Source organism: Lynx canadensis, chromosome A1, assembly GCF_007474595.2.
Source record: "Lynx canadensis isolate LIC74 chromosome A1, mLynCan4.pri.v2, whole genome shotgun sequence".
In the NCBI taxonomy this organism is placed as follows: domain Eukaryota; kingdom Metazoa; phylum Chordata; class Mammalia; order Carnivora; family Felidae; genus Lynx; species Lynx canadensis.
The window spans coordinates 97,470,286-97,491,248 of NC_044303.2; the positions used below are offsets into that span (position 1 = coordinate 97,470,286).

A 20,963-nucleotide genomic window follows, 5' to 3' on the forward strand; every position below is an offset into this window, starting at 1 on the left:
ATTAGCAACTGCTAGTGAAAGGAATCTCAGAAAGATAAGAAGAGATGCTAAGGCTCTTTATCGCATAGCTGCAGGGGGCAGAACTTTGAGTCAGAGGGTCTGTCCCAATAACACGCAGAACGAAAGCATTCACAAGAACACAGGTCTAGTACACAGGATGTCTGTTAAGTTACAACTGTAATCATGCTGCTCTATTTTCTATGATAAACAAATGTTTACTTGTAACAAAAGAGTCTCTCAAGTCATCTGGATTCGAAGAATCCTAGCATGTCCTGTGACTCTAGCCTTTATCTAACAAATCTGTTTTTTTAATTGGTTGCCTTGCTTGATAAGTGATTGGCCTGGTAAAAGAATTTTTAACTTTCATTTCTATTTCTGAAGATTTATATACTTGTAACATAGTTTTGTTAACCACAAACAATCTGAAACTTTATCTCTTTCCATCCACCATGCATAAAGGTAACATAACCTAACTTATCTGGTAGATTTTTTTATCTTTAAAATCACGTACATGTATTTTAAAATGCATTACTTGTATTTCATCAAAATTAAGAAATTTTGTACTTCCAAAGAGAGTCTATATTAAGAGGATGAAAAGATTTGTCACAGACTAGGAGGAAATATTTTCAAATTACATATTCTGGGACGGGTACCCAGAATACATAAAGAACTGCCAGACTCAGGGGCACCTGGGTGGCTCAGTCGGTTGAGCGTCCAACTTCGGCTCAGGTCATGGTCTCACAGTTCACGAGTTTGAGCCCCGTGCGGGCTCTGTGGTGACAGCTCAGAGCCTGAAGCCTGCTTCAGGTTCTGTGTTTCCATCTCTCTCTCTGCCCCTCCCCCTGCTCATGCTCTGTCTCTCTCTTTGTCAAAAATAATTTTAAAAAACATTTAAAGGGGCGCCTGGGTGGCGCAGTCGGTTAAGCGTCCGACTTCAGCCAGGTCACGATCTCGCGGTCCGGGAGTTCGAGCCCCGCGTCAGGCTCTGGGCTGATGGCTCAGAGCCTGGAGCCTGTTTCCGATTCTGTGTCTCCCTCTCTCTCTGCCCCTCCCCCGTTCATGCTCTGTCTCTCTCTGTCCCAAAAATAAATAAACGTTGAAAAAAAAAAAATTAAAAAAAAAAACATTTAAAAACAAGTAAAAAAAAAAAAAAAGAAGAAAAGTCAGACTCAAGGACCTGCAGCGGGATGGGGTAGGAAAAAAGAACTCTCAGACTCATTAATAAGAAAACAAAGAAGCTAATTTTAAAATGGGCAGAAGATCTGAAGTACACTTTACCAAAGAAGCCAGATGGCAAACAAGCACATGAAAAGACGCTCAGCATCAGCAATAATCAGGTAAATGCGAATTTAGCCAATTTAGGGAAGATATCCCTATACAATTAGTAAAATGGCTAAAATTTAAAAGACTGCCTTTGTCGGGGTGCCTGGGTGGCTCACGTGGTTAAGGGCCCAACTTTCAGCTTAGGTCATGATCTCATGACTGGTGAGTTCGAGCCCCACATCAGGCTCTGGGCTGACAGCTTGGAGCCTGGAGCCTGCTTCGGATTCTGTGCCTCCCTAGCTCTCTGCCCCTCCCCCACTCACGCACCCCACCCCCCCAAAAAATAAACATTAAAAAAAATTTTAAGAAATAAATAAAGACTGCCAAGTGTTATTTATTTTTGAGAGGGCACGAGTTGGGGAGAGGCACAGAGAGAAGGAGACACAGAATCTGAAGCAGGCTCCAGATGCGGGGCTCGAACTCACAGACCGTGAGATCATGACCTGAGCTCAAGTGAGATGCTTAACCGACTGAGCCACCCAGGCGCCCCGATACAACCATTTTAGAAAACAGTCTGGCAGTTTTCCAAAGTTGCCAAAAAAAATTTTTTTAAGTTTAACATCACCTATTATATGAATCCAAGCATTCCATTACTAGGTGAACAACAACCAAAAAAAAAAACCATACATTCATACAAAGATCTGTAATGAATGTGCACAGCCACTTTACTTGTAACAGCCCCAAACCTGAAAACGGCCCATCAACAGATGCCTGCATAAACAAAGTGTAGTGTATCCACAATATAAAAAAGAATGGAGCTCTGGTAGACGCCAACAAGAATGAGTGGCGAAATGGTTATGCCAAGTGAAAGATGTCATACCAAAAAATGATTATGAATGTATAATTATATTTGTATAAATTGCCAGGAAATGCAAACTAACTGACAGTGGCAGAAAGATCACTGGCTGTCTGGGGATGGGGGCAGAGGGAGATAAAGGAAGACAAAGCTTGAGAAAATTCGGTAGGTGATGGATATATGTTTATTACCTTCATTGTGATGATTTCACAGGTGCATACTATGCCAAAATTTAGCAAACTGGACACTTTAAACATGGGCAGTTTATTGCATGAGAGTTACAAAATAAAATTTAAAGGGGAAAGAGGATTATACATTCGCAAAATAAATACAAGGCAATGATACATGAAATTGTCAAGAGGCTTCATGGAAAGAAAGGTAACTACGTGCTGACTATTCTTAGAGGCATCTATTCACCACAAGGATCCCAACAAGGAACCTGTAGTGATGATGGGTTTACTGAGCTGCTAAGGACAAGTAAAAGGTACCAGAATAGACCAATGCACTATGCTGAAGGCAGGATAATGCAAATGATAAAGGACAATTCAAAAAACTACCGTTGCAGATTATGTACCTACTGTACTCTGACAGAGCGCAAAAAGAGAATGTGAAAAGGAAAATCAAGGACAGGGAGATGGAAAGTGAACTTCCACAGCATGCTCTCCTTTGGTATCTGCGGAAGATACCATAACAAATCTTCACAGAAAGTTGTCGTGCTATACATATTTCTAATGTTTTTACATGTTTTATTTTTAGAGTTGGGGAGTAGAGAGAGGAGTGGGGGGGGTAAGGGAGGCAGAGAGAGAGAGTACAAGAGAGACAGAATGCTAAGTAGGCTCCACACTGTCAGCAAGGAGCCCAATGCAGGGCTCAATCTCACAACCCTGACCAGACCTGAGTCAAAATCAAGAGTCAGATGCTAAACCAACTGAGCCACCCAAGCACCCATTGCTTTGTATGTATTTCTAAAAGATCAACAAGAAACTCCTGAGGAATAAAAATTCCAATTTCTGTTATTACTGAATGACTGTTTTTCCCATTCCTGATAAATGACTTTGCAATAAAAATTCTCATTGTCAATGTAAGAATTCATAAGGAAAATGTATCTATTGTGTTCACAACTATAAATATTTAAGATTTCATATAACCTGTTATTTTTAGTTTTCAGGTAACCCCAGGAAATGATGTTTTTCCATTAATGCAAAATAAAGTGAGACTTAGTATATTCTTCAATGGATTCTCATCATATATTCATTTCAAATAAGTTTTCTAAATTAGATACACATTTTTAAGGGCACTTGCTTCTTCTAATGACTTCCATCCTATACCACATACTGTATCTTACGTACTCAAATGTCCAAATTATCAACTAAACTATCTTCAATGTAATAACATTTTATGAAGAATGGTAATAACCGTGCTTCAATTTTTCTTAATCCCCAAGGTCATACACCAAGTTTTAAGATACTGCTCCTAGGGACATTAAGACTGTTTGCACGGGAATGCAAGCTGGGTGTAGCCACTCTGGAAAACAGTATGGAGGTTCCTCACAAAACTAAAAATAGAGCTACCCTACGACCCAGCAACTGCAGTTCTAGGCATTTATCCAGGGGATACAGGTGTGCTGTTGCGAAGGGACACATGCACCCCCATGTTTATAGCAGCACTATCAACAATAGCCAAAGTATGGAAAGAGCCCAAATGTCCACTGATGGATGAATGGATAAAAAAGATGTGGTATACATATATTTAATGAAGTATTACACGGCAATCAAAAAGAATGAAATCTTGCCATTTGCAACCACATGGATGGAACCGGAGGGTATGATGCTAAGTGAAATTAGTCAGAGAAAGACAAAAATCATATGACTTCACTCAGATGAGGACTTTAAGAGACAAAACAGATGAACATAAGCGAAGGGAAACAAAAATAATATAAAAACAGGGAGGGGGACAAAACAGAAGAGACTCATAAATATGGAGAACAAACTGAGGGTTATGAGAGGGGCTCTGGGAGGGGGGATGGGCTAAATGGGTAAGGGGCACTAAGGAATCTACTCCTGAAATCATTGTTGCACTATATGCTAACTAATTTGGATGTAAATTTAAAAAATTTTTAAATAAAATTTTAAAATTTTAATAAAAAAATTTTAAAAATCTACGGAGACAACAAATAGAGCAGTGAGTTGCCTGCATTGGGGAACAGGGGAAATGGGAAAGTGACTGCTAAGGGATACAGAGCTTGTCGGGGGAAGGAACCCCAGAACATGAAAACACTGTGGAATATGACAGTGGTGACAGGCGTACAACTCTGAATGTGTACTAAAATCCACTGGATTGTACGCTGTGAAGGGCTAAGTTTAAAGGCTGTGAATTATCTCGGTGGAAAAATACCTAGTACAGCAGTGCTTCTCACACTTTAATGTGCACCAGAATTATCTGGGTAGCTTATTAAAATGAGGATTCTGAGTCATGCGCAAGTGGGAGCTTCTATTCTGCATTTCCCACAAATCCCCACTGACGCCCGTGCTGCTGGCCCATGAAGTGCACTGTGACAAGGAAGGAGGAGCACACCTTGCACCACCTGCTGCTGTACATGTCTACCTCACTTAGTTTACCTGAGAACTGCAAGGTCTTCAATTTAGTTAGGCACCAAGTCAGACCAAATGATCTGTGACACAAAATCATAAATTTAGGTCAATTTTAAAAGAAATTCAATCCAAATTTTTCTTAATTAGCATATTCTAGGGCTAGCCTGATATACTGAGTTACAGTGCAGGAGAAGCAGATCACACGCCTGGTTCTTCCCCATAACTGGCCGCAACTTCCAAGGACTCATTTTTTGACTGGCTTGTAGCTTCCTCCTTTGTGAAACACTTAAAGATTTACAAATCTTTAAGATTCCTTCCGGTTCCAAATTTATATTATTAGCTGCCAAGGGATTTGAGAATTTCTCCCAGGAAGACAAGTAAGTTCACAGTTAAGAACTTAATGAGGAACAGACAGAAGCAGGGAGGCAAGGAATTTCATGCAAAGATTTCTTTTTTTTTTTTAATTTGTTTTCTTTTTTTAAGTAAGCTCTAGGCTCAACATGGGGCTTAAACTCATGACCCCAAGATCAAGAGTTGCATGCTGTACCAGCTAAGCCACCCTGGGGAATCCCAAGCAGGCTCCACGCTGTCAGCACAGAGCCCAATGCAGGGCTCAAACTCACGAACAATGAGATCATGACCTGAGCTGAAATCAAGAGTCAGACATGTAACAGACTAAGCTACCCAGGAGCCCCTCCGATAATTTTCTTTAAATTACCCTTTTACATATAGCAAGATCACAGTACCTGGGAATTCACATTCCATTACCTGGAATCACACAACCAATAGAAGCATGTTAACTCAAGTTCTGTATGTAAATATAATGCCATTTACAACATTGGAGACAAGCCTCAGGGTCCATGTGTACCCAAACACCCCAAAACACGAGCCAGAAGAGACCCAGAGGTATGGATATAGTCTGTCATCGAAATTACGAATGATATGCAAAGATCAAAAAAATTAATCACTGACATAATAAACCTCCAGCATTCTGCATTTAACATTCAACTCTTCTTACTATGCCCCAAGGATACTGAAGTTTCATGACATGAAATACTTACTGTGCTATGGCACTAATTTAAAGCACATTTATTGGAAGATACACTACAAAAGTCACTTAACAAACAGTAAGTAAAACAGGCTATTCAGAATCTAGGTCTCAAGGAGGCTGTCATGTGCCCTAGTTTTTGCGAATCTTTTACACATTACTCTGTGAAATTTAAAAAAAAAAAAAAAAAAAAAAAAAAAGGCTGTTTCTTTTGAAAAGGAAAAGGGTATTAAGAAGTAAGCCTACTCCCAATGCTGGTGCTGGTGACAGAAGTAAAGAAAACTGAAATTTTGGATAAAATTAAAAAGATAACCTGAAGGGGTGCCTGGGTGGCTCGGTTGGTTAAGCGCCAGATTCTTGGTTTCAGCTCACGTCATGATCTCAGGGTTTCATGAGTTCAAGCCCCGTGTCAGACTCTGTGCTGACAGTGTGGAGCCTGCTTAGGCTTCTGTCTCTCCATCTCTCTCGGCCCCTCTCTCACGAGTACTGTCTCTGTCTCTCTCAAAATAAACAAATAAACTTAAAAAAAAAATTTTAAGATAATCTGAAGAAAACAAAGACCCAAAAATTTTAAAAGGTATCTGCAAGCCCATGTTCCCTGCAGCATTATTTACAATAACCATGATAGGGAAACAACCTCAGTGTCTATAGATGAATAAATCCATAAGGAAAATACGGTATGTACATATACATGCACATATATATATACACACATACACATACACATATATATACATACACACACACACACATACACGCACATAATGGATATCATTCAGCCATTAAAAAAAAGAAATCTTGGAGCACCTGGGAGATCAGTCATTAAGTGTCCAACTTCAGCTAGATCATGATCTTGTGGTTTGGTGCATTCAAGCTCCTTCTAAGGCTCTGTGCTTGACAGCGTGGAGCCTGCTTTGCATTCTGTGTCTCCCTCTCTCTCTCTGCCCCTCCCCGGCTCACACTCTGTCTTCCTCTCTCAAAAATAAACAGTAAAAAAAAAAATTTTTTTTTTTTTTTTTTTTTTTAAGAAAATCTCATCCTTTGAAACAACACGGATGGACCTTGAGGGCATGAGGCTAAGTGAAATAAGTCAGGCAAATAAAGACAATAACCTCACTTATATGTGGAATCTAAAATAAATTCATTTTAAAAAATGAGTTCCAGACACAGAGAAGAGATCTGGGGTTGCCAGAGGTGAAGGGTGGAGGGGAGACGAAATGGGCGAGAGGGATCAAAAGGTACAAGCTTCCAGTTATAAACTAAGTAAGTCACAGTGATGGCAGCTACACTTAATAATACTGTATTGTACATTTGAAAGTTGCTAAGAGAATACATCTTAAAAGTTCTCATCACAAGAAAAAAAATTTTGTAACTATTTTGACAGATGTTAACTAGACTTAGATCATTTTACAATAAATACAAATATCAAAGCATTATGTTGTACAGCTGAAACTAATATAATATTACATTATCAATTATATCTCAGTAAAAAAATAACAGGATAATGATGACTCTGAATTTGGCAACAGATTAGATATATAACATAAACCAGTTTATAATAGGTCCATGTAGACACAAGAAACAGTTTTCATGAAAATGTTTTAGTCCCTGAGTGGTCCCAACAGTGCTCTGCTTATCAAATGAGAAATTCAGCGCTAGTGAAGTTTTAAGGCTGGAGAGCAAGAATATGCAAATAAGTCACTGGAAATAAGTTTATGAAAAAGGCTGGGAGCCTCCGCAAACATTTCCATCTTCACCTTGGATTTATTCATAGCCAATGTCAAGAATCTCCTGTGTAAAATTCCTCTGAGGGAAGAGATTCACTGCCAAATGGTTTGGATATATTAGAAACACAGATTAAAATTAAGAGACTAATTTAATGGCAGAATATTACAATTCTTTCAGTCCTCAAATAGGTAACTATGAAGTTTACATATGGTTATTTTATTTGGGGGGAAAAAACTGTGTATTTTTTCTGTAAAGAAAGCAATACTTTGGACTTTAATTCTATTTTTTTTCTTTCTGCCATTTTTTCTTATGCACTTACAACAAAATTTTTATACTACTACAGAAACTGAATGGATCAGCTAAACTAAGAGTAACTGTGAAGACAAATTTATCCAAAAAGCAGGTAAGTGGAAATAAGTGTACTGATGGTGTGGTTAAAAAAAAAAAAAATATTGACAAATTACATTTAGAAATAAAATCTAATCAACTTATGTTATTTATAGATTGGGAAACCTAGGCAAGAACTAAAGTTTCATGTCATATTTTACATTTTTGTTTTTCCCTTGCCGAACAAGACCACAAGAAAGAATTATGAAAATATTTCTATACAGTACTAATTTTGAATGAATCAAGAAATATCTATAAACAAACATACTTTCATAAGTAAACAACTGATGTATAATAGTCTGGTTATCTATAAATTTTTTGTCTGCCCATCCATGCCTTTAAATAGTCCTGATAACAACATCCCAAGTCCTTGAAGAAATTTCCAGATTCATGTGGTCCTGCTGTCAACAGTGGTACCACCATTCACCCCTACATCAACAGTAGGGGGATTCTGCTCTGGGGAAGAGAAATCACCTGTCTGTTAAGATAAATAAAGCCAAGGGGAGACCAATCTGCTGCTTTCCACAGACGTCTTTCAGCAGCAGGGAGGAAGTCCATTCTGTGTAAGAGATAATTCAAGCTAACACAAAAGGAAACAAACCTCCAAAACAGAGAGCTGCCTGAGAACCAGATCTAGGCAAGTCTGAAGCTACAACTACCCATTCTGAACTTCCCCATTACATGACCTGTATACTTTGCTTTTTTGTTTGAGTTAGAGATGGACTTCTGTCATTAATTACTCATGAATGATGCGTGTTACCTATAGCTTAAGTGTATTCACTTATTAAAGCAGGGCCACTGGGAAAGTCTATTGTGTAATAAAATTGTTTTCCAGAAAAGCTGGGAACAGTTACTAATTAAATAAAAATCATTACATATGAATGGGAAATTTTTCAAGAATGGGAAAATATATTAAAAATAAGCAATTTAGTGTTACAGAGGGTAGTTCAGAACTTATTACCAAACCACTATAATTATCAGTATCACTTTATAGATGTCTAAAGCTATTTCCATTTTAAAAAATCAATCCCATTGGGACACCTGGGTGGCTCAGTCGGTTGAGCGTCCAACTTCAGCTCAGATCATGATCTCACAGTCTGTGAGTTCAAGCCCCATGTCGGGCTCTGTGCTGACAGCTGACAGCTCAGAGCCTGGACCCTGTTTCAGATTTTATGTCTCCCTCTCTCTGCCCCTTCCCTGCTCATGCTCTGTCGCTCTCTGCCTCTCAGAAATGAATAAACATTAAAAAAAAATTTTTTTTTAAATCAATTCCTTTTTCATCTCAACTTACCTATCCATCTGTGTATATGTATGTGTATGTATACAGATAAAAATCTTTTTTTTTTTTTCAGAAAGAGTAAATGTACATATTTCACTGGTTTTTGCAACAACTTCCAGAAACATATTTTGTCAAACCAACCCACACTCATGTTTGGGCTGGGTATTGTATGACACTCTAAAAAGCCATACGTATTATTATTCCTAAGATGACCCACATTTCCCATGTCTATTAAGATGAAACTATCTCAAAATATACACATTTTTGTAAATTGTGTTGGGCTTTAAATTACTATTTTTTTTTATTCGGGCCAAAAAAAAAAAATATTTAGGAAAAGACATTCTTGCTAGAACTAGCAACATTTCAATTTCAAAAAGTAAATTTAGATATCTATTCCTTACTCTCAAAGGACTCAGAAAAGTATAAAATACACAGAGAGAGACTGATAAGGCAAATAATGCATAATGTTAAAACTTAAGGGCATTTGAGGGATGTCTGTATTATTCCTGGATAATCCAGGATGTTTTCTGGACGTCTGAACCTCTTTCAACATAAAGGTTAAATTATGATTTTTATAAATACATTTATTTTCTCTTTTGTGAACTTTGTTTTCATATGTATGGCCTTTTTTTTTTTTTTTTAAGATTTTCACCTTCACCTTATTCATTTGTAAGAAATCTAAGCTTATGAAGCTTTTATTGGATTCACAGTTTTCCAGAAAACCATCTGCCTTTCACTTTAGTTTAAGGTGGTATTCTCCCCCGTGTACTCAAATCTATTTAATGTTTCTTTTAAGCATTTTATTTTATCTGATGGTTGTAATATATCCTTTTCAAGGGTAAACAAATATCCACCTATATTTGCTTCTGGTTTGGGAAAACATGAAAAGGAAAAAGTGATAAAAAACATACAGCACAGTCAGACTGAGGAAACTATTTAATTTACCTATTTCCTTATCCGCTACTCAATTTAAAGAAGAAAACAGGTTTGGTAAATAATAAATTTTAAAATATCTTTTAATCTTTTTACGGTGACTTTGTAGTTTATTTCTATGGCATTCACGTAGCTACCACAAAATGAAAGATGAGAGACACAGACATAGCATAAGCATGCAGAAAAGGAAAAACAATTCAAATATTTTCACTAAGACATTTTACAGATACAAGACTTTCATTAAACTTTCCTTGTATATTGGGCAATATCTAATTGTAATATGAACACAAATTTTGCTAAAATGTGACACAACCTAACAGCAACCATGCCTTTAGGAGTTGGTTCTTGTGGAACACAGAACACTTAAGAAACCAGATAAACCTACAGAAGCTATCCTAGGTAAGTATCCTCGATGGAAGCTTCCCTTTTAGAAGCATCATGCCACTTTGGATAAGACCACAGTCTTTGGCTCGAAACTAGATGGGTTGAAATTGCTCTGCTGTGAAACAGTTATGTGATCTAATACAAACTATTTAAGACATCTGCACCTCAGTTTCCTTACATGTTACCTAAGACAGTAACAATCCTTTGAGGAAGATTTAAACAAGTTAATACATGGAAAACACCTGGAATTGGGACTGGCCCATTCAAAGCACTCAACACATTAGCTATTTTTTTGAACTATTTTTGCATAGTTGAGTCTCATTTAAAAACCGTACCTGCATTTTAACCAAAGGGAATGAAAACTACAAAGAATTTGAGATTAGATTGTCAGCATCTATTATTATTATCTTAGAATAAAATAATCTATTAAAATCTATATTATTTTTCACTAAGTGCATGTCTTGTTATATATACAACAGAGCAGATAAATACACAAAACTACAGGAAAGGTAGAGATAACTTCATTTAAAAGACTGAACGGAAGCTTCTCATACACCTTGTTCAGTATCAAACACCCATAGATGACAAAAACAAAAATATAAAGAAAAATGCAAATAACAAACCTTAAAAAGGGAAATATTTTCATCATTTGAAAATGTGAATTTTTTATCATCACAGAAAAGATACAAAAAATTGCCATGTACTAACCCACATAGAAATCATAAACATATTCAAAATATTGCAGGCAACCTTCTTTTATCACAATCTAACAAAATAAGAAATAAAAATAAAATAGGGACAAAAGTGTTGTTAATGCATGAGAATTAAGAAGTCATTGATAATCCATGGGTAGAAAGAAATCAACACAAATTACAAATTATATCAATGCTATAAATACAAACATACATCAACCCCAAACTATAGGATACAATGAATGTTACACTAAGAAGAAATATGGCAGCCTTCTCTCCCTTTATTATTAAAGAAGGGACTCACCTTAGTAAAGGAACATAGTACACAGTAAAACCTTACAAAAACAGAACAAGCTGGAAAAGATGAAAGAAAGTGATCAAGATAAAAGTACAAATGAAGGAAATAAGAATGAAGTATAACAGCCATCAAAATAGTCTAAAGGCTAATACTTTTAAAAGCTAAATAAAAAGGTAGAAACATCTTTTGAACATGCTCATGGGGAGAAAAAGTGAGAGTATATGATTAGAAAGGAGAAAGGACATATTCAGAATAAATTAAAATAGGTATTTAAGAATACATTCAGGTATATATCAGGCAATTTGTTAACTCAGGTGAAAAAGAAATAATTCCCCCAAAAAAGATAAAAGTTATTTAAAAAGTGAACCAAATTGAAGAAGGAAGTTTGAATATTTTCCATAAGAGTTTGAAAGAAGAGTTTAAAAGTTATTATGTTTAAATTTTTTTTTTCAACGTTTATTTATTTTTGGGACAGAGAGAGACAGAGCATGAACGGGGGAGGGGCAGAGAGAGAGGGAGACACAGAATCGGAAACAGGCTCCAGGCTCTGAGCCATCAGCCCAGAGCCTGACGCGGGGCTCGAACTCACGGACCGCGAGATCGTGACCTGGCTGAAGTTGGACGCTTAACCAACTGCACCACCCAGGCGCCCCAAAAGTTATTATGTCTAAAAAGACCAGGACCAGGGGGTTTCACCTATAAGTTCCATCTAATTTTTAAGAAGCAAGGCATTCCAATATTATTCAAACTATTCTAGGCCATGGAAAAATATTAAAATCTCTCCTATTCATTTGGTAAAGTTAAGATTATCTTCATAACCAAATCTGATAATAAAAGTACAAAAAATATACAAATTATAATTCAATGCTATATATATATATTTTTTACTTTTTTTAATGTTTATTTTTTAGAGAGAGGGAGAGACAGAGCACCATCAGGGGAGGGGCAAAGAGAGAAGGAGACACAGAATCTGAAGCAGGCTCCAGGCTCTAAGCTGTCAGTACAGAGCCGGATGCAGGGCTCGAGCTCAAGAACTGCAAGATCATGACCTGAGTGGAAGTCAGACACTTAACTGACTGAGCCACCCAGGCAGTCCAAATGGCATTTAATAAAATATAAGATTTGGCCATCTATCAAAAGGATAATATATATGATCAAGCGGACTTCATTCCAAGAACAAAAGAATGGCTCAATACAAGTTATGTATCATCATCAACAAATTGAGGGATAAACTAATTAAAATAATAAATGAAAATTCAGTCATTCCTAACAAGAAGAGGGTATTTAGTTACCAAATAGAAGTATTTAAACATCACACTTAAAAAAAACATTAATTCACATAGAAATAATTAGTCCTTACACTTCACTGATTAAATGTCTGAGATACTCTTAATATAGTCAAATACCTTAACTATGGTGAAGTTTGGTGGTAAGAATTGAGAAAGATGAACAAATTTCAAATTTTCCACATATATATATATCAAACACACACAAGCATATACATATCTATGTACATGCATTCACGCACATAAATACTATCAAATACGTATATAAAAATGTAAGTGTGATCCCTCACAGAAAGCATATACAACATACAAAATTACACAATTGCATTTGTTCTATGTTAAAATACTAGGTTACCTGTTTGGGCAGGCGGAACAAAGAATTCTTATAGAAAATGTCCTTAGCCTGGCTCCATGTACCATCAATGATGATGATTGTGGAAGGATAAACAGGAGAATCTAATATAAATTCTTCCAAATTAGCAGCTTCAGCCCCTGGATATAATATTAATGTATCAGACTTCCGACAAACAGTTGAAAGTTCAGGATCTCTAAAAATTAAAAAAAAAAAAAAAATCAGTAGTAGTTTGTGAAGGGAAAGAAGTTTTATTATTCTTAGTGTGCTTCCTTCAAAAATATACACCAAAGCATTTTGGTACTGGAGATGTAATAAGGAAAGAGACAGCCACTGTCTGGAAGTAACAAAACACCCTCGAAGGGAAGGAAACAAGTTGAAGAGTCAATTAAAGATAATTAATGCCATCTTCTTCAAACTGATAAATGGCATCCACAAAAATGTACAGCCAACAACATATTTAACAACGTCCCCTGAGACTGGGATCAAGGTAAAAACGCTGGCTTTCACCACTCCTAATACATATTGTACTAAAGCTTCCAGTTAATGCAATAAAGCAAGAAAAAGAAGTAACAGGCATAAAGGTCAAAATGACCTTATCTCTAGATAAGCTATCTCCACACAAAGTTCTAGGGGTAAGCTACAGAACAATTTCAATAAATACCAAATGAATTTAGAAAGTCACTGGGGGTTGATACATAAAACCCACCTGTTTTCCAATATACTAGAGGCCAAAAACTGAAGACCAGCATTTTTAAATTCCATTTACAAAGGACACCAAAAGCAGTAGGACTCTGAACGATTCCTCATAGTTACATCATGTACTCTAACAAAAGCTTAAATTAATCACTCCATTGCCAGATTAATATTAAATCAATAATCTTAATTGGCTTTCATTTAAAAACCATCAGCAAATAATAATTTCCTGAATAAGCACTACATCACGCACTTAATATGGTTCAAAATGGGATGAGCTATCTGAAAAAGGGTTAAGTTTCTCATCCAGAAACAAATTTGTGGACAGGTTAGACGGCCAAATGTCAAGGATGACCCAAATAATTGCTATTTCTACCACTATAAATGCTCACCACTTTTGCGATTAATTAGATCCAAGCTGCAGTTGGATCAAGTTGGGATAGATCTATATTCACCCAAGAATTATAGAGAAACAAACTATCATTCATTATAAAGAGTCTCTATATGAAAGAAGTGTCACAATGGAAATGATGTGGACACTCCCCCATGTGAAGAGTTCTGGTTTTCACTTCCATTCCCAACCAAATGGCAAAATTCCCAACAGCAGCACCAAGCCCAGAGCAAATCTCACCTCTGAGGGCAAGGCAATGAAAAGTCTGCATAAGAAAATATTATATGAGAAAGTGTTCTTAAACAATAGTTCCAGAGAAGGGAAAACACAATTTTATAAAACTCTAACATGATGTTATTTTCATAATATGAAGCCAAATAATAAAGGAACCCAAAACAATAAAGGAAGGAAAAAGTCTGGTCACTTCCCTGAGCCTGGAGCCAGTATGAGTCTTACTTACTCTTTTGAAATCTTCATATTTTCAAAAGTTAAATTTTGTATGAAAGTAGATTTAACTGTGTTAGATAGGATTAGAATAATTTGTGAAGGCTTTGTGAATGGGCAGAAAAGCAAAAAAAAAAAAAAATGCTTCAAAGTTAAAAAAAGACTTGTAGAAAAATTTAAATATATAATATATAATTTATATTTTTTGATAATGCGTTATATAATAGAGTATGAAATAAGATCCAAGAACATTATAGAAGTGTCAGTGAAGTTATCAACTAATGGGCTACTGTCTATAAAAAATACTGGGCTTCATCAAAAAGAATATTTTAAATATGACAGGAGAAGGCATTCTATCCTTTAAAAAAACATGACATGCTGTAACAAGAATACTAAATATAGTACTAGTCGCTCTGCCTTAGAAAGCTTTAATGGTTTAAAAATGGATAAATATGTGTTTATTTACATAAATGTATATCATATATAATTGTTAATTAAAAAAAGAAAAAACAAAACTAAATCTAATACAAGTACTCTATCATCCCAAAGACAGTTTTAACCAAAATGAAATAAACAGGAAAATATGCCTTTAAAAGGCTCAACATATATTACTATGGAATTCAGATAATCCCTTTGTCTATTGCACTCTGGCTCATGTTTTTTGAGGGTCTTTTTGTTTGCTTTGATTGTCTTACATATATATATATTTTTTTTTTTTTTACCTCTGCCAATGTACCATGTTCTGGGTCTGAAGGATAAGGTAAAGGAAATCATTTTTAAAGCTCTGTGTAGCTAAGAGTTATGCTAAAGTGCCCTAAAAAGTAATTTACCTTTCTTCACTGAAGCGACGACCAATCTTGACTTTACACTTGTCCTGGGGGAGGCATGCTGCTAAAAGGGGAACTGTCCGCAACACTTTGTTTTCCTTTAATTAAAAAATTAATCAAAACATAGATTTGCACGTAGACAAACACACTTTTAAAACTTTCATGATGAACATCTGATTCATTACGTGATAGATAACTTTCACAAGACTTGTATTACAGACCACAGCTGAATAAAAAGAGCTAGTTTCTCTGAGTTATCAGTATTAATAGAATACAAGTGCACATTTTCCTCTACTTGGGTGTGTTTCGAGGTTTACTAATCAAATAAGATAACATTAAGCTAACTATTGGTTAAGATTATGAAAAACGAAATTTGTGTTTAACTAAATTGAATAATTTATTCTACATTTCAGTAGTAATTATATTTTATAGTACGTCAACTTGAAGATAACTGCCTAAATCTTTATGTCCAGAAAAAAAGTGCTGAAAAAAAATAATATGATAATGGGTCATATCAAAGGGACACAGAAACCAATCTTAATTTAAAGAGCTCTCAATGACCAAAATGGAACAATGTGAGTAACAAAGTAAGTAGCAAACTATTTGGATTATGACCCAAAATGCAAAATAAATAAATAGGAGAGGAGAGACAAATCTTCCTTACAGAAGAATTCCAAGTAATAAACATAAGTACTCCATAATACAGCAGGTGGAGCTTGCTTAATCTCTCCTACCCACCTGAATGCAGACTGGATTTATGGCCTACTTCCAAATAATAAAGGGTATAGAAAGAGGAAAAATATAAAAACTTTAGAGTGGGGAAATATGGTGACCATTCCTATAAACTCCATTAACTATCATCAGTGATTTTTTTTCCAATGTCCTAGCTTCTAGCACTAAAAACCACCTTTTTGTCACAAGAATCCTATCCTTTAGGGCATGTGGGTGGCTCAGTCATTTGAGCATCTGACAATGGGTCAGGTCATGATCTCACAGTTCACGAGTTCGAGTCCCACACGGGGCTGACCGCTGTCAGGACAGAACCCACTTCGGACCCTCTGTCCCCCTCTCTCTCCAACCCTCCACTGATTGAGCGAGCAAGCTCTCTCTCGCTCTCTCTCTCTCTCTGTCTTTCTCAAAAATAATAAATAACATTTAAGAAAAAAGAATCCTCTCCTTTATCCTAGTATACCCAACTGATTCACTGTTTTGCCTGAGCCTCCTTCCTCTGGTTATTTTGGTCTACAGTGGTCAGTCACTGTCTGGCTCTTCTCCACCAGCCCAACTAGGAATGTCAAGCCTGATTAAGTGATGGAGTCCCTCTCTAACCAGTTCACCTACATACAGCCCCGTTACCTTTATCAATTTATATAACACTGCTTCATATATCCTCAAAGTAAATTATTTCACCATGATAGCACAATACACACAGCATATTAATACACAAAACAGTAATGTTATACAGAATTTACTAAAGTAATTAAAAATAACTTTGTAATTACATTACATATGTTGGTAACAAAAACAAAAAGTATGCCTAGTAACAGTATTCATCAACCACTCACACACACATACGCCCTTCAGGGACATTTCTGTGTCAACCTCTTTTGCCCCTACGTCTCTGAAGTGTTGATTACAATAATACAAAAAGGTAAATCTAGAGACGCTGAGGACGGTTAAATTCATCAACCTAAAAGTTGGCAAACGAAATAGGAGAGTCAGAATTTGCTGGGACTGTAACTAAAAAGAAATGCAGCAAGCCAGAGCTGTGAGGGAGCCTGAAACTAATGTGGAGTAGCTCCTACGAGAAAAGGGACGGGAGGAGGGGGGAGGAGAGGTTTAGGACATTTTCCAGCGTGTCCTACTGTTTTCTTCCCTCCTTACAACCTCTGAGACTACGATACATTCTTAAACCACTCTCCGAACTTCTATCAACATACAGATAAATGTCAAATTAAATAGTGCCAAAAGATCTATAATGTTCCCAGATACACTCCCCAATACCACTTCCCAGAAGCAATCACTTTAACTCTTTCAGCTATTTCCTTTGGTAGTTATCTCCATATTTCTATATAATGTGTCTTACTAATTTTTGATTTATCAAATTTAAATACTATCTACAAACTACCATTTATTATCATAATAGCTGACTTCAATGTACATAATAATACACTGACTGATTCATGTAATGCTCACAATAAACCAATAAAGAAGTATATCTTTTATCATGTCCATTTTACTAATGATGAAACGAAAGCACAGAGAGGTTAATTAACTTGCCCAGGGTTACAATTTACAGAGCTATTAAGGCTTTAAACTCAAGCAATCTGGCTCCTGAACCCTTCCTCTTAATTAATGCACTGTGTCACAACAGCCCCTTAGAATAAATGAGGATTTACCTTTCTTCCATCATTCCTTACTCTCATATCATCTAATATTTTTAGTTAAATCAATCAACAGTGCTTACATCACTATGGTTACATATACACTGTTCACAAAAGGTCATGTGGTTTCACAGAACATGTCCTCCTTGTAAATATTTTTGTTATTTTGAAGGGTTTTATTTTATCCTTAAGTAATTTTCTACATACATATATCTACTCTTTGAAATGCTCCGTCATATCACCTCCATATCATCTGCTCCACCAAATCTTTTTTTTCCACAGCCCCCCTCCTAAAGCCTACCCAAGTGGTCTTGATCACTTTTAATTTTGAATACATTTTTATTTTTTTAAAAAAAGTGTGCTGACATTAAGCACAAGGCAACCCAGTATTATTGAGTTAGATTAAAACTAGAAAGCTCCTTGGATGATAAGGAAAACAATATGGATGTACTTGCATAGAACTGTACAAAACACACACAACTGTAGATGGATCACCTACACCATGAACTAACCATGAAAGAAAGAAGGGAAGGAAGCAAAAAAGGTGAGGAAGAATGAATAAATGAAGGAATAAAGGAATGAATAAAATATTTGAAAGCATTTAAATTGCCACAAATCAATGAAAACACCTACTTTTCTGAACTTTCACTTTTTATTTTAATTTTTATTATTGAAGCATAGTTGACACACAATGTTATATTAGTTTCAGGTATACAATACAGCGACTTGACAATTCTATACATTACACAATGCTCACCACAATAGATGTAGTTACCATATGTCACTGCACATTATTACAATATTAATAACTATATTCCCTATGCTGCAATTTTCATTTCCATGATTATTTACTTTAAAACTGGAAATATGTACCTCTTAATGCCCTTTACCGATTTCACCCATCCCCCTACAACCCTCTCCTCTGGCAACCACCAGTTTGTTCTCTGTATTTGAGTCTGTTTGTGTTCTTTATTTGTTCATTTGTTTTTTTTTTTAGATTCCATGTGTAAGTGAAATCATATGGTATTTGTCTTTCTCTGTCAGACTTATTACACTTAGCATAATATACTCTCCATGTCTACCCACGTTGTCACACAAACGGCAAGACCTCATCCTTATTTTACAGGTGAATCATATTCCATTGTGTGTAAGTGTGTGTGTGTGTGTGTGTGTGTATGTGTGTGTGTGTGCGTGTGTGTGTGTGTGTGTGTGTGTGTGTGTAGTACACCACCTCTTCTTTATCCATTCATCTACTGATGGACACTTAGGTTGCCTCCATATCTTGGCTATTGTAAATAATGCTCCAATAAACATAGAGGTGCATATATCTACTCAAATTAGTGTTTTCATTTTCTGTGGGTAAATACTCACTGATGGAATTATTGGTCACATGGTATTTCTATTTTAATTTTTTTAATGTTTATTTATTTTTGAGAATGAGACAGAGACAGTGCACACAAGATGGGCAGGGACAAAGAGAGAGGGAGAGAGAAAATCCCAAGCAGGCTCCGTGCTGTCAGCATAGAGCCCGATGTGGGGTTCAATCCCACAAACCATGAGATCATGACTTGAGCTGAGATCAAGAGTCAACCACTTAACCGACTGAGCCACACAGATGCCCCTCTATTCTTAATTTTTTGATGAACCTCCATACTTTTCATACTGGATGTACCAATTTACATTCCCACCAAAAGTGCATCCTTTTTCTTCATATTCTCAACATGTTATTTCTTGTCTTCTTGATACCAGTCATTCTGACAGGTGTATGGGGTAATATCTCATTGTGGTTTTGCTCTGCATTTCCCTGATAAGTGATGTTGAGCATCTTTTTGTGTGTCTGTTGGACATCTGTATTTCTTTCTTGGAGAAATGTCTATTCAGGTTCTATACCCATTTTTAATTGGATTATTTGTTTTTGGATGTTGAGTTGAATAAATTCTCTATGTATTTTGGATATTAACCCTTTATCAGATTTATCATTTTCAAACACCTTCCCATATTCATTTTGTTTATTGTTTCCTTCACTGCGCAGAAACCTTTAATTTTGGTGCATTACCAGCACCATTTTTTACACTGTATTTTTTATTTTGTTTCCCTTGCTTGAGGAGACATATCCATAAAAATGCTGTTAAGGCCAACGTCCAAGACTTTACTGTCAATGTGTTCTTTCTGGAGTTTCATGGTTTCAGGTCTCACATTTAGGACTTTAAACCATTTGGGGTTTATTTCTGTGTATGGTATAAGAAAGTGGTCCAATTTCACTGTTTTGAATGTAGCTGTCCAGTTTTTCTAACACCATTTGTAGAAGAAACTATCTTTTCCCCATTGCATATTCTTGCCTCATTTGTTTGTAGATTAACTGACCATGGAAGCGTGGGTTTCCTTCTGGGCTCTCTATCCTGTTCTATCGATATATGTGTCTCTTTTTGTGCTAGTACCACACTATTTTGATTTCTATAGCTTCGGAGTATATCTTAAAATGTGGGATTGTAACACCTCCACCTTTGTTCTTCTATCTCAAAATTGCTTTAGCTATTCGGGGCAGTTTGTGGTGATATGCAAATGTTAGGATTATTTGCTCTGGTTCTGTGAAAATGCTATTGGTATTTTATTTTATTTATTTTACTTTACTTTACTTTACTTTAGAGAGAGAGAGAGAATGTGAACAAGAGCAGGGGAGGGGCAGAGGGAGAGGGAGAGAGAGAATCTTAAACAGGCTCCACACCCAGCACAGAGCCTGATGCAAGGCTCAATCTCACCACTGTGATATCATAACCTGAACCAAAATCAAGAGTCAGACACTTAACCAACTGAGCCACCTAGGTACCCCTACTGGTATTTTAAAAGGTATTGCACTGAATCAGTAGAACGCTATGGGCATTACAGACATTTTAAAAATGTTAATTCTTCCAATCCATGAGCATGATATACCTTTCATTTGTTTGTGTCCTCATCAATTTCATTCATCAACATCTTAATAGTTTTCATGCTAAAGGTCTTTCACCTCCTTGGTTAAATTTGTTGCTAGGTATTCTATTCTTTTTGGTACAATTATAATTGAAATTGATTTCTTTATCTTTCTGATACTTCATTGTTAATGTATAGAAACATAACAGATTTCTAT

At 36.1% G+C, this 20,963-nt stretch overlaps 1 protein-coding gene across 1 annotated transcript in view; it reads right to left on the bottom strand.

The window, feature by feature from the left end:
* DTWD2 (DTW domain containing 2) overlaps positions 1–20,963 on the bottom strand; it is a 112,362-nt gene that overhangs the window by 66,572 nt on the left and 24,827 nt on the right. The window contains exons 3-4 of the mRNA XM_030317032.1: positions 15,459–15,553; positions 13,101–13,293 (exon numbers count right to left, since the gene is read on the bottom strand). Of these exons, the coding sequence (XP_030172892.1) occupies positions 13,101–13,293; positions 15,459–15,553 (288 nt within the window). The remainder of the gene's footprint in view (positions 1–13,100; positions 13,294–15,458; positions 15,554–20,963) is intronic.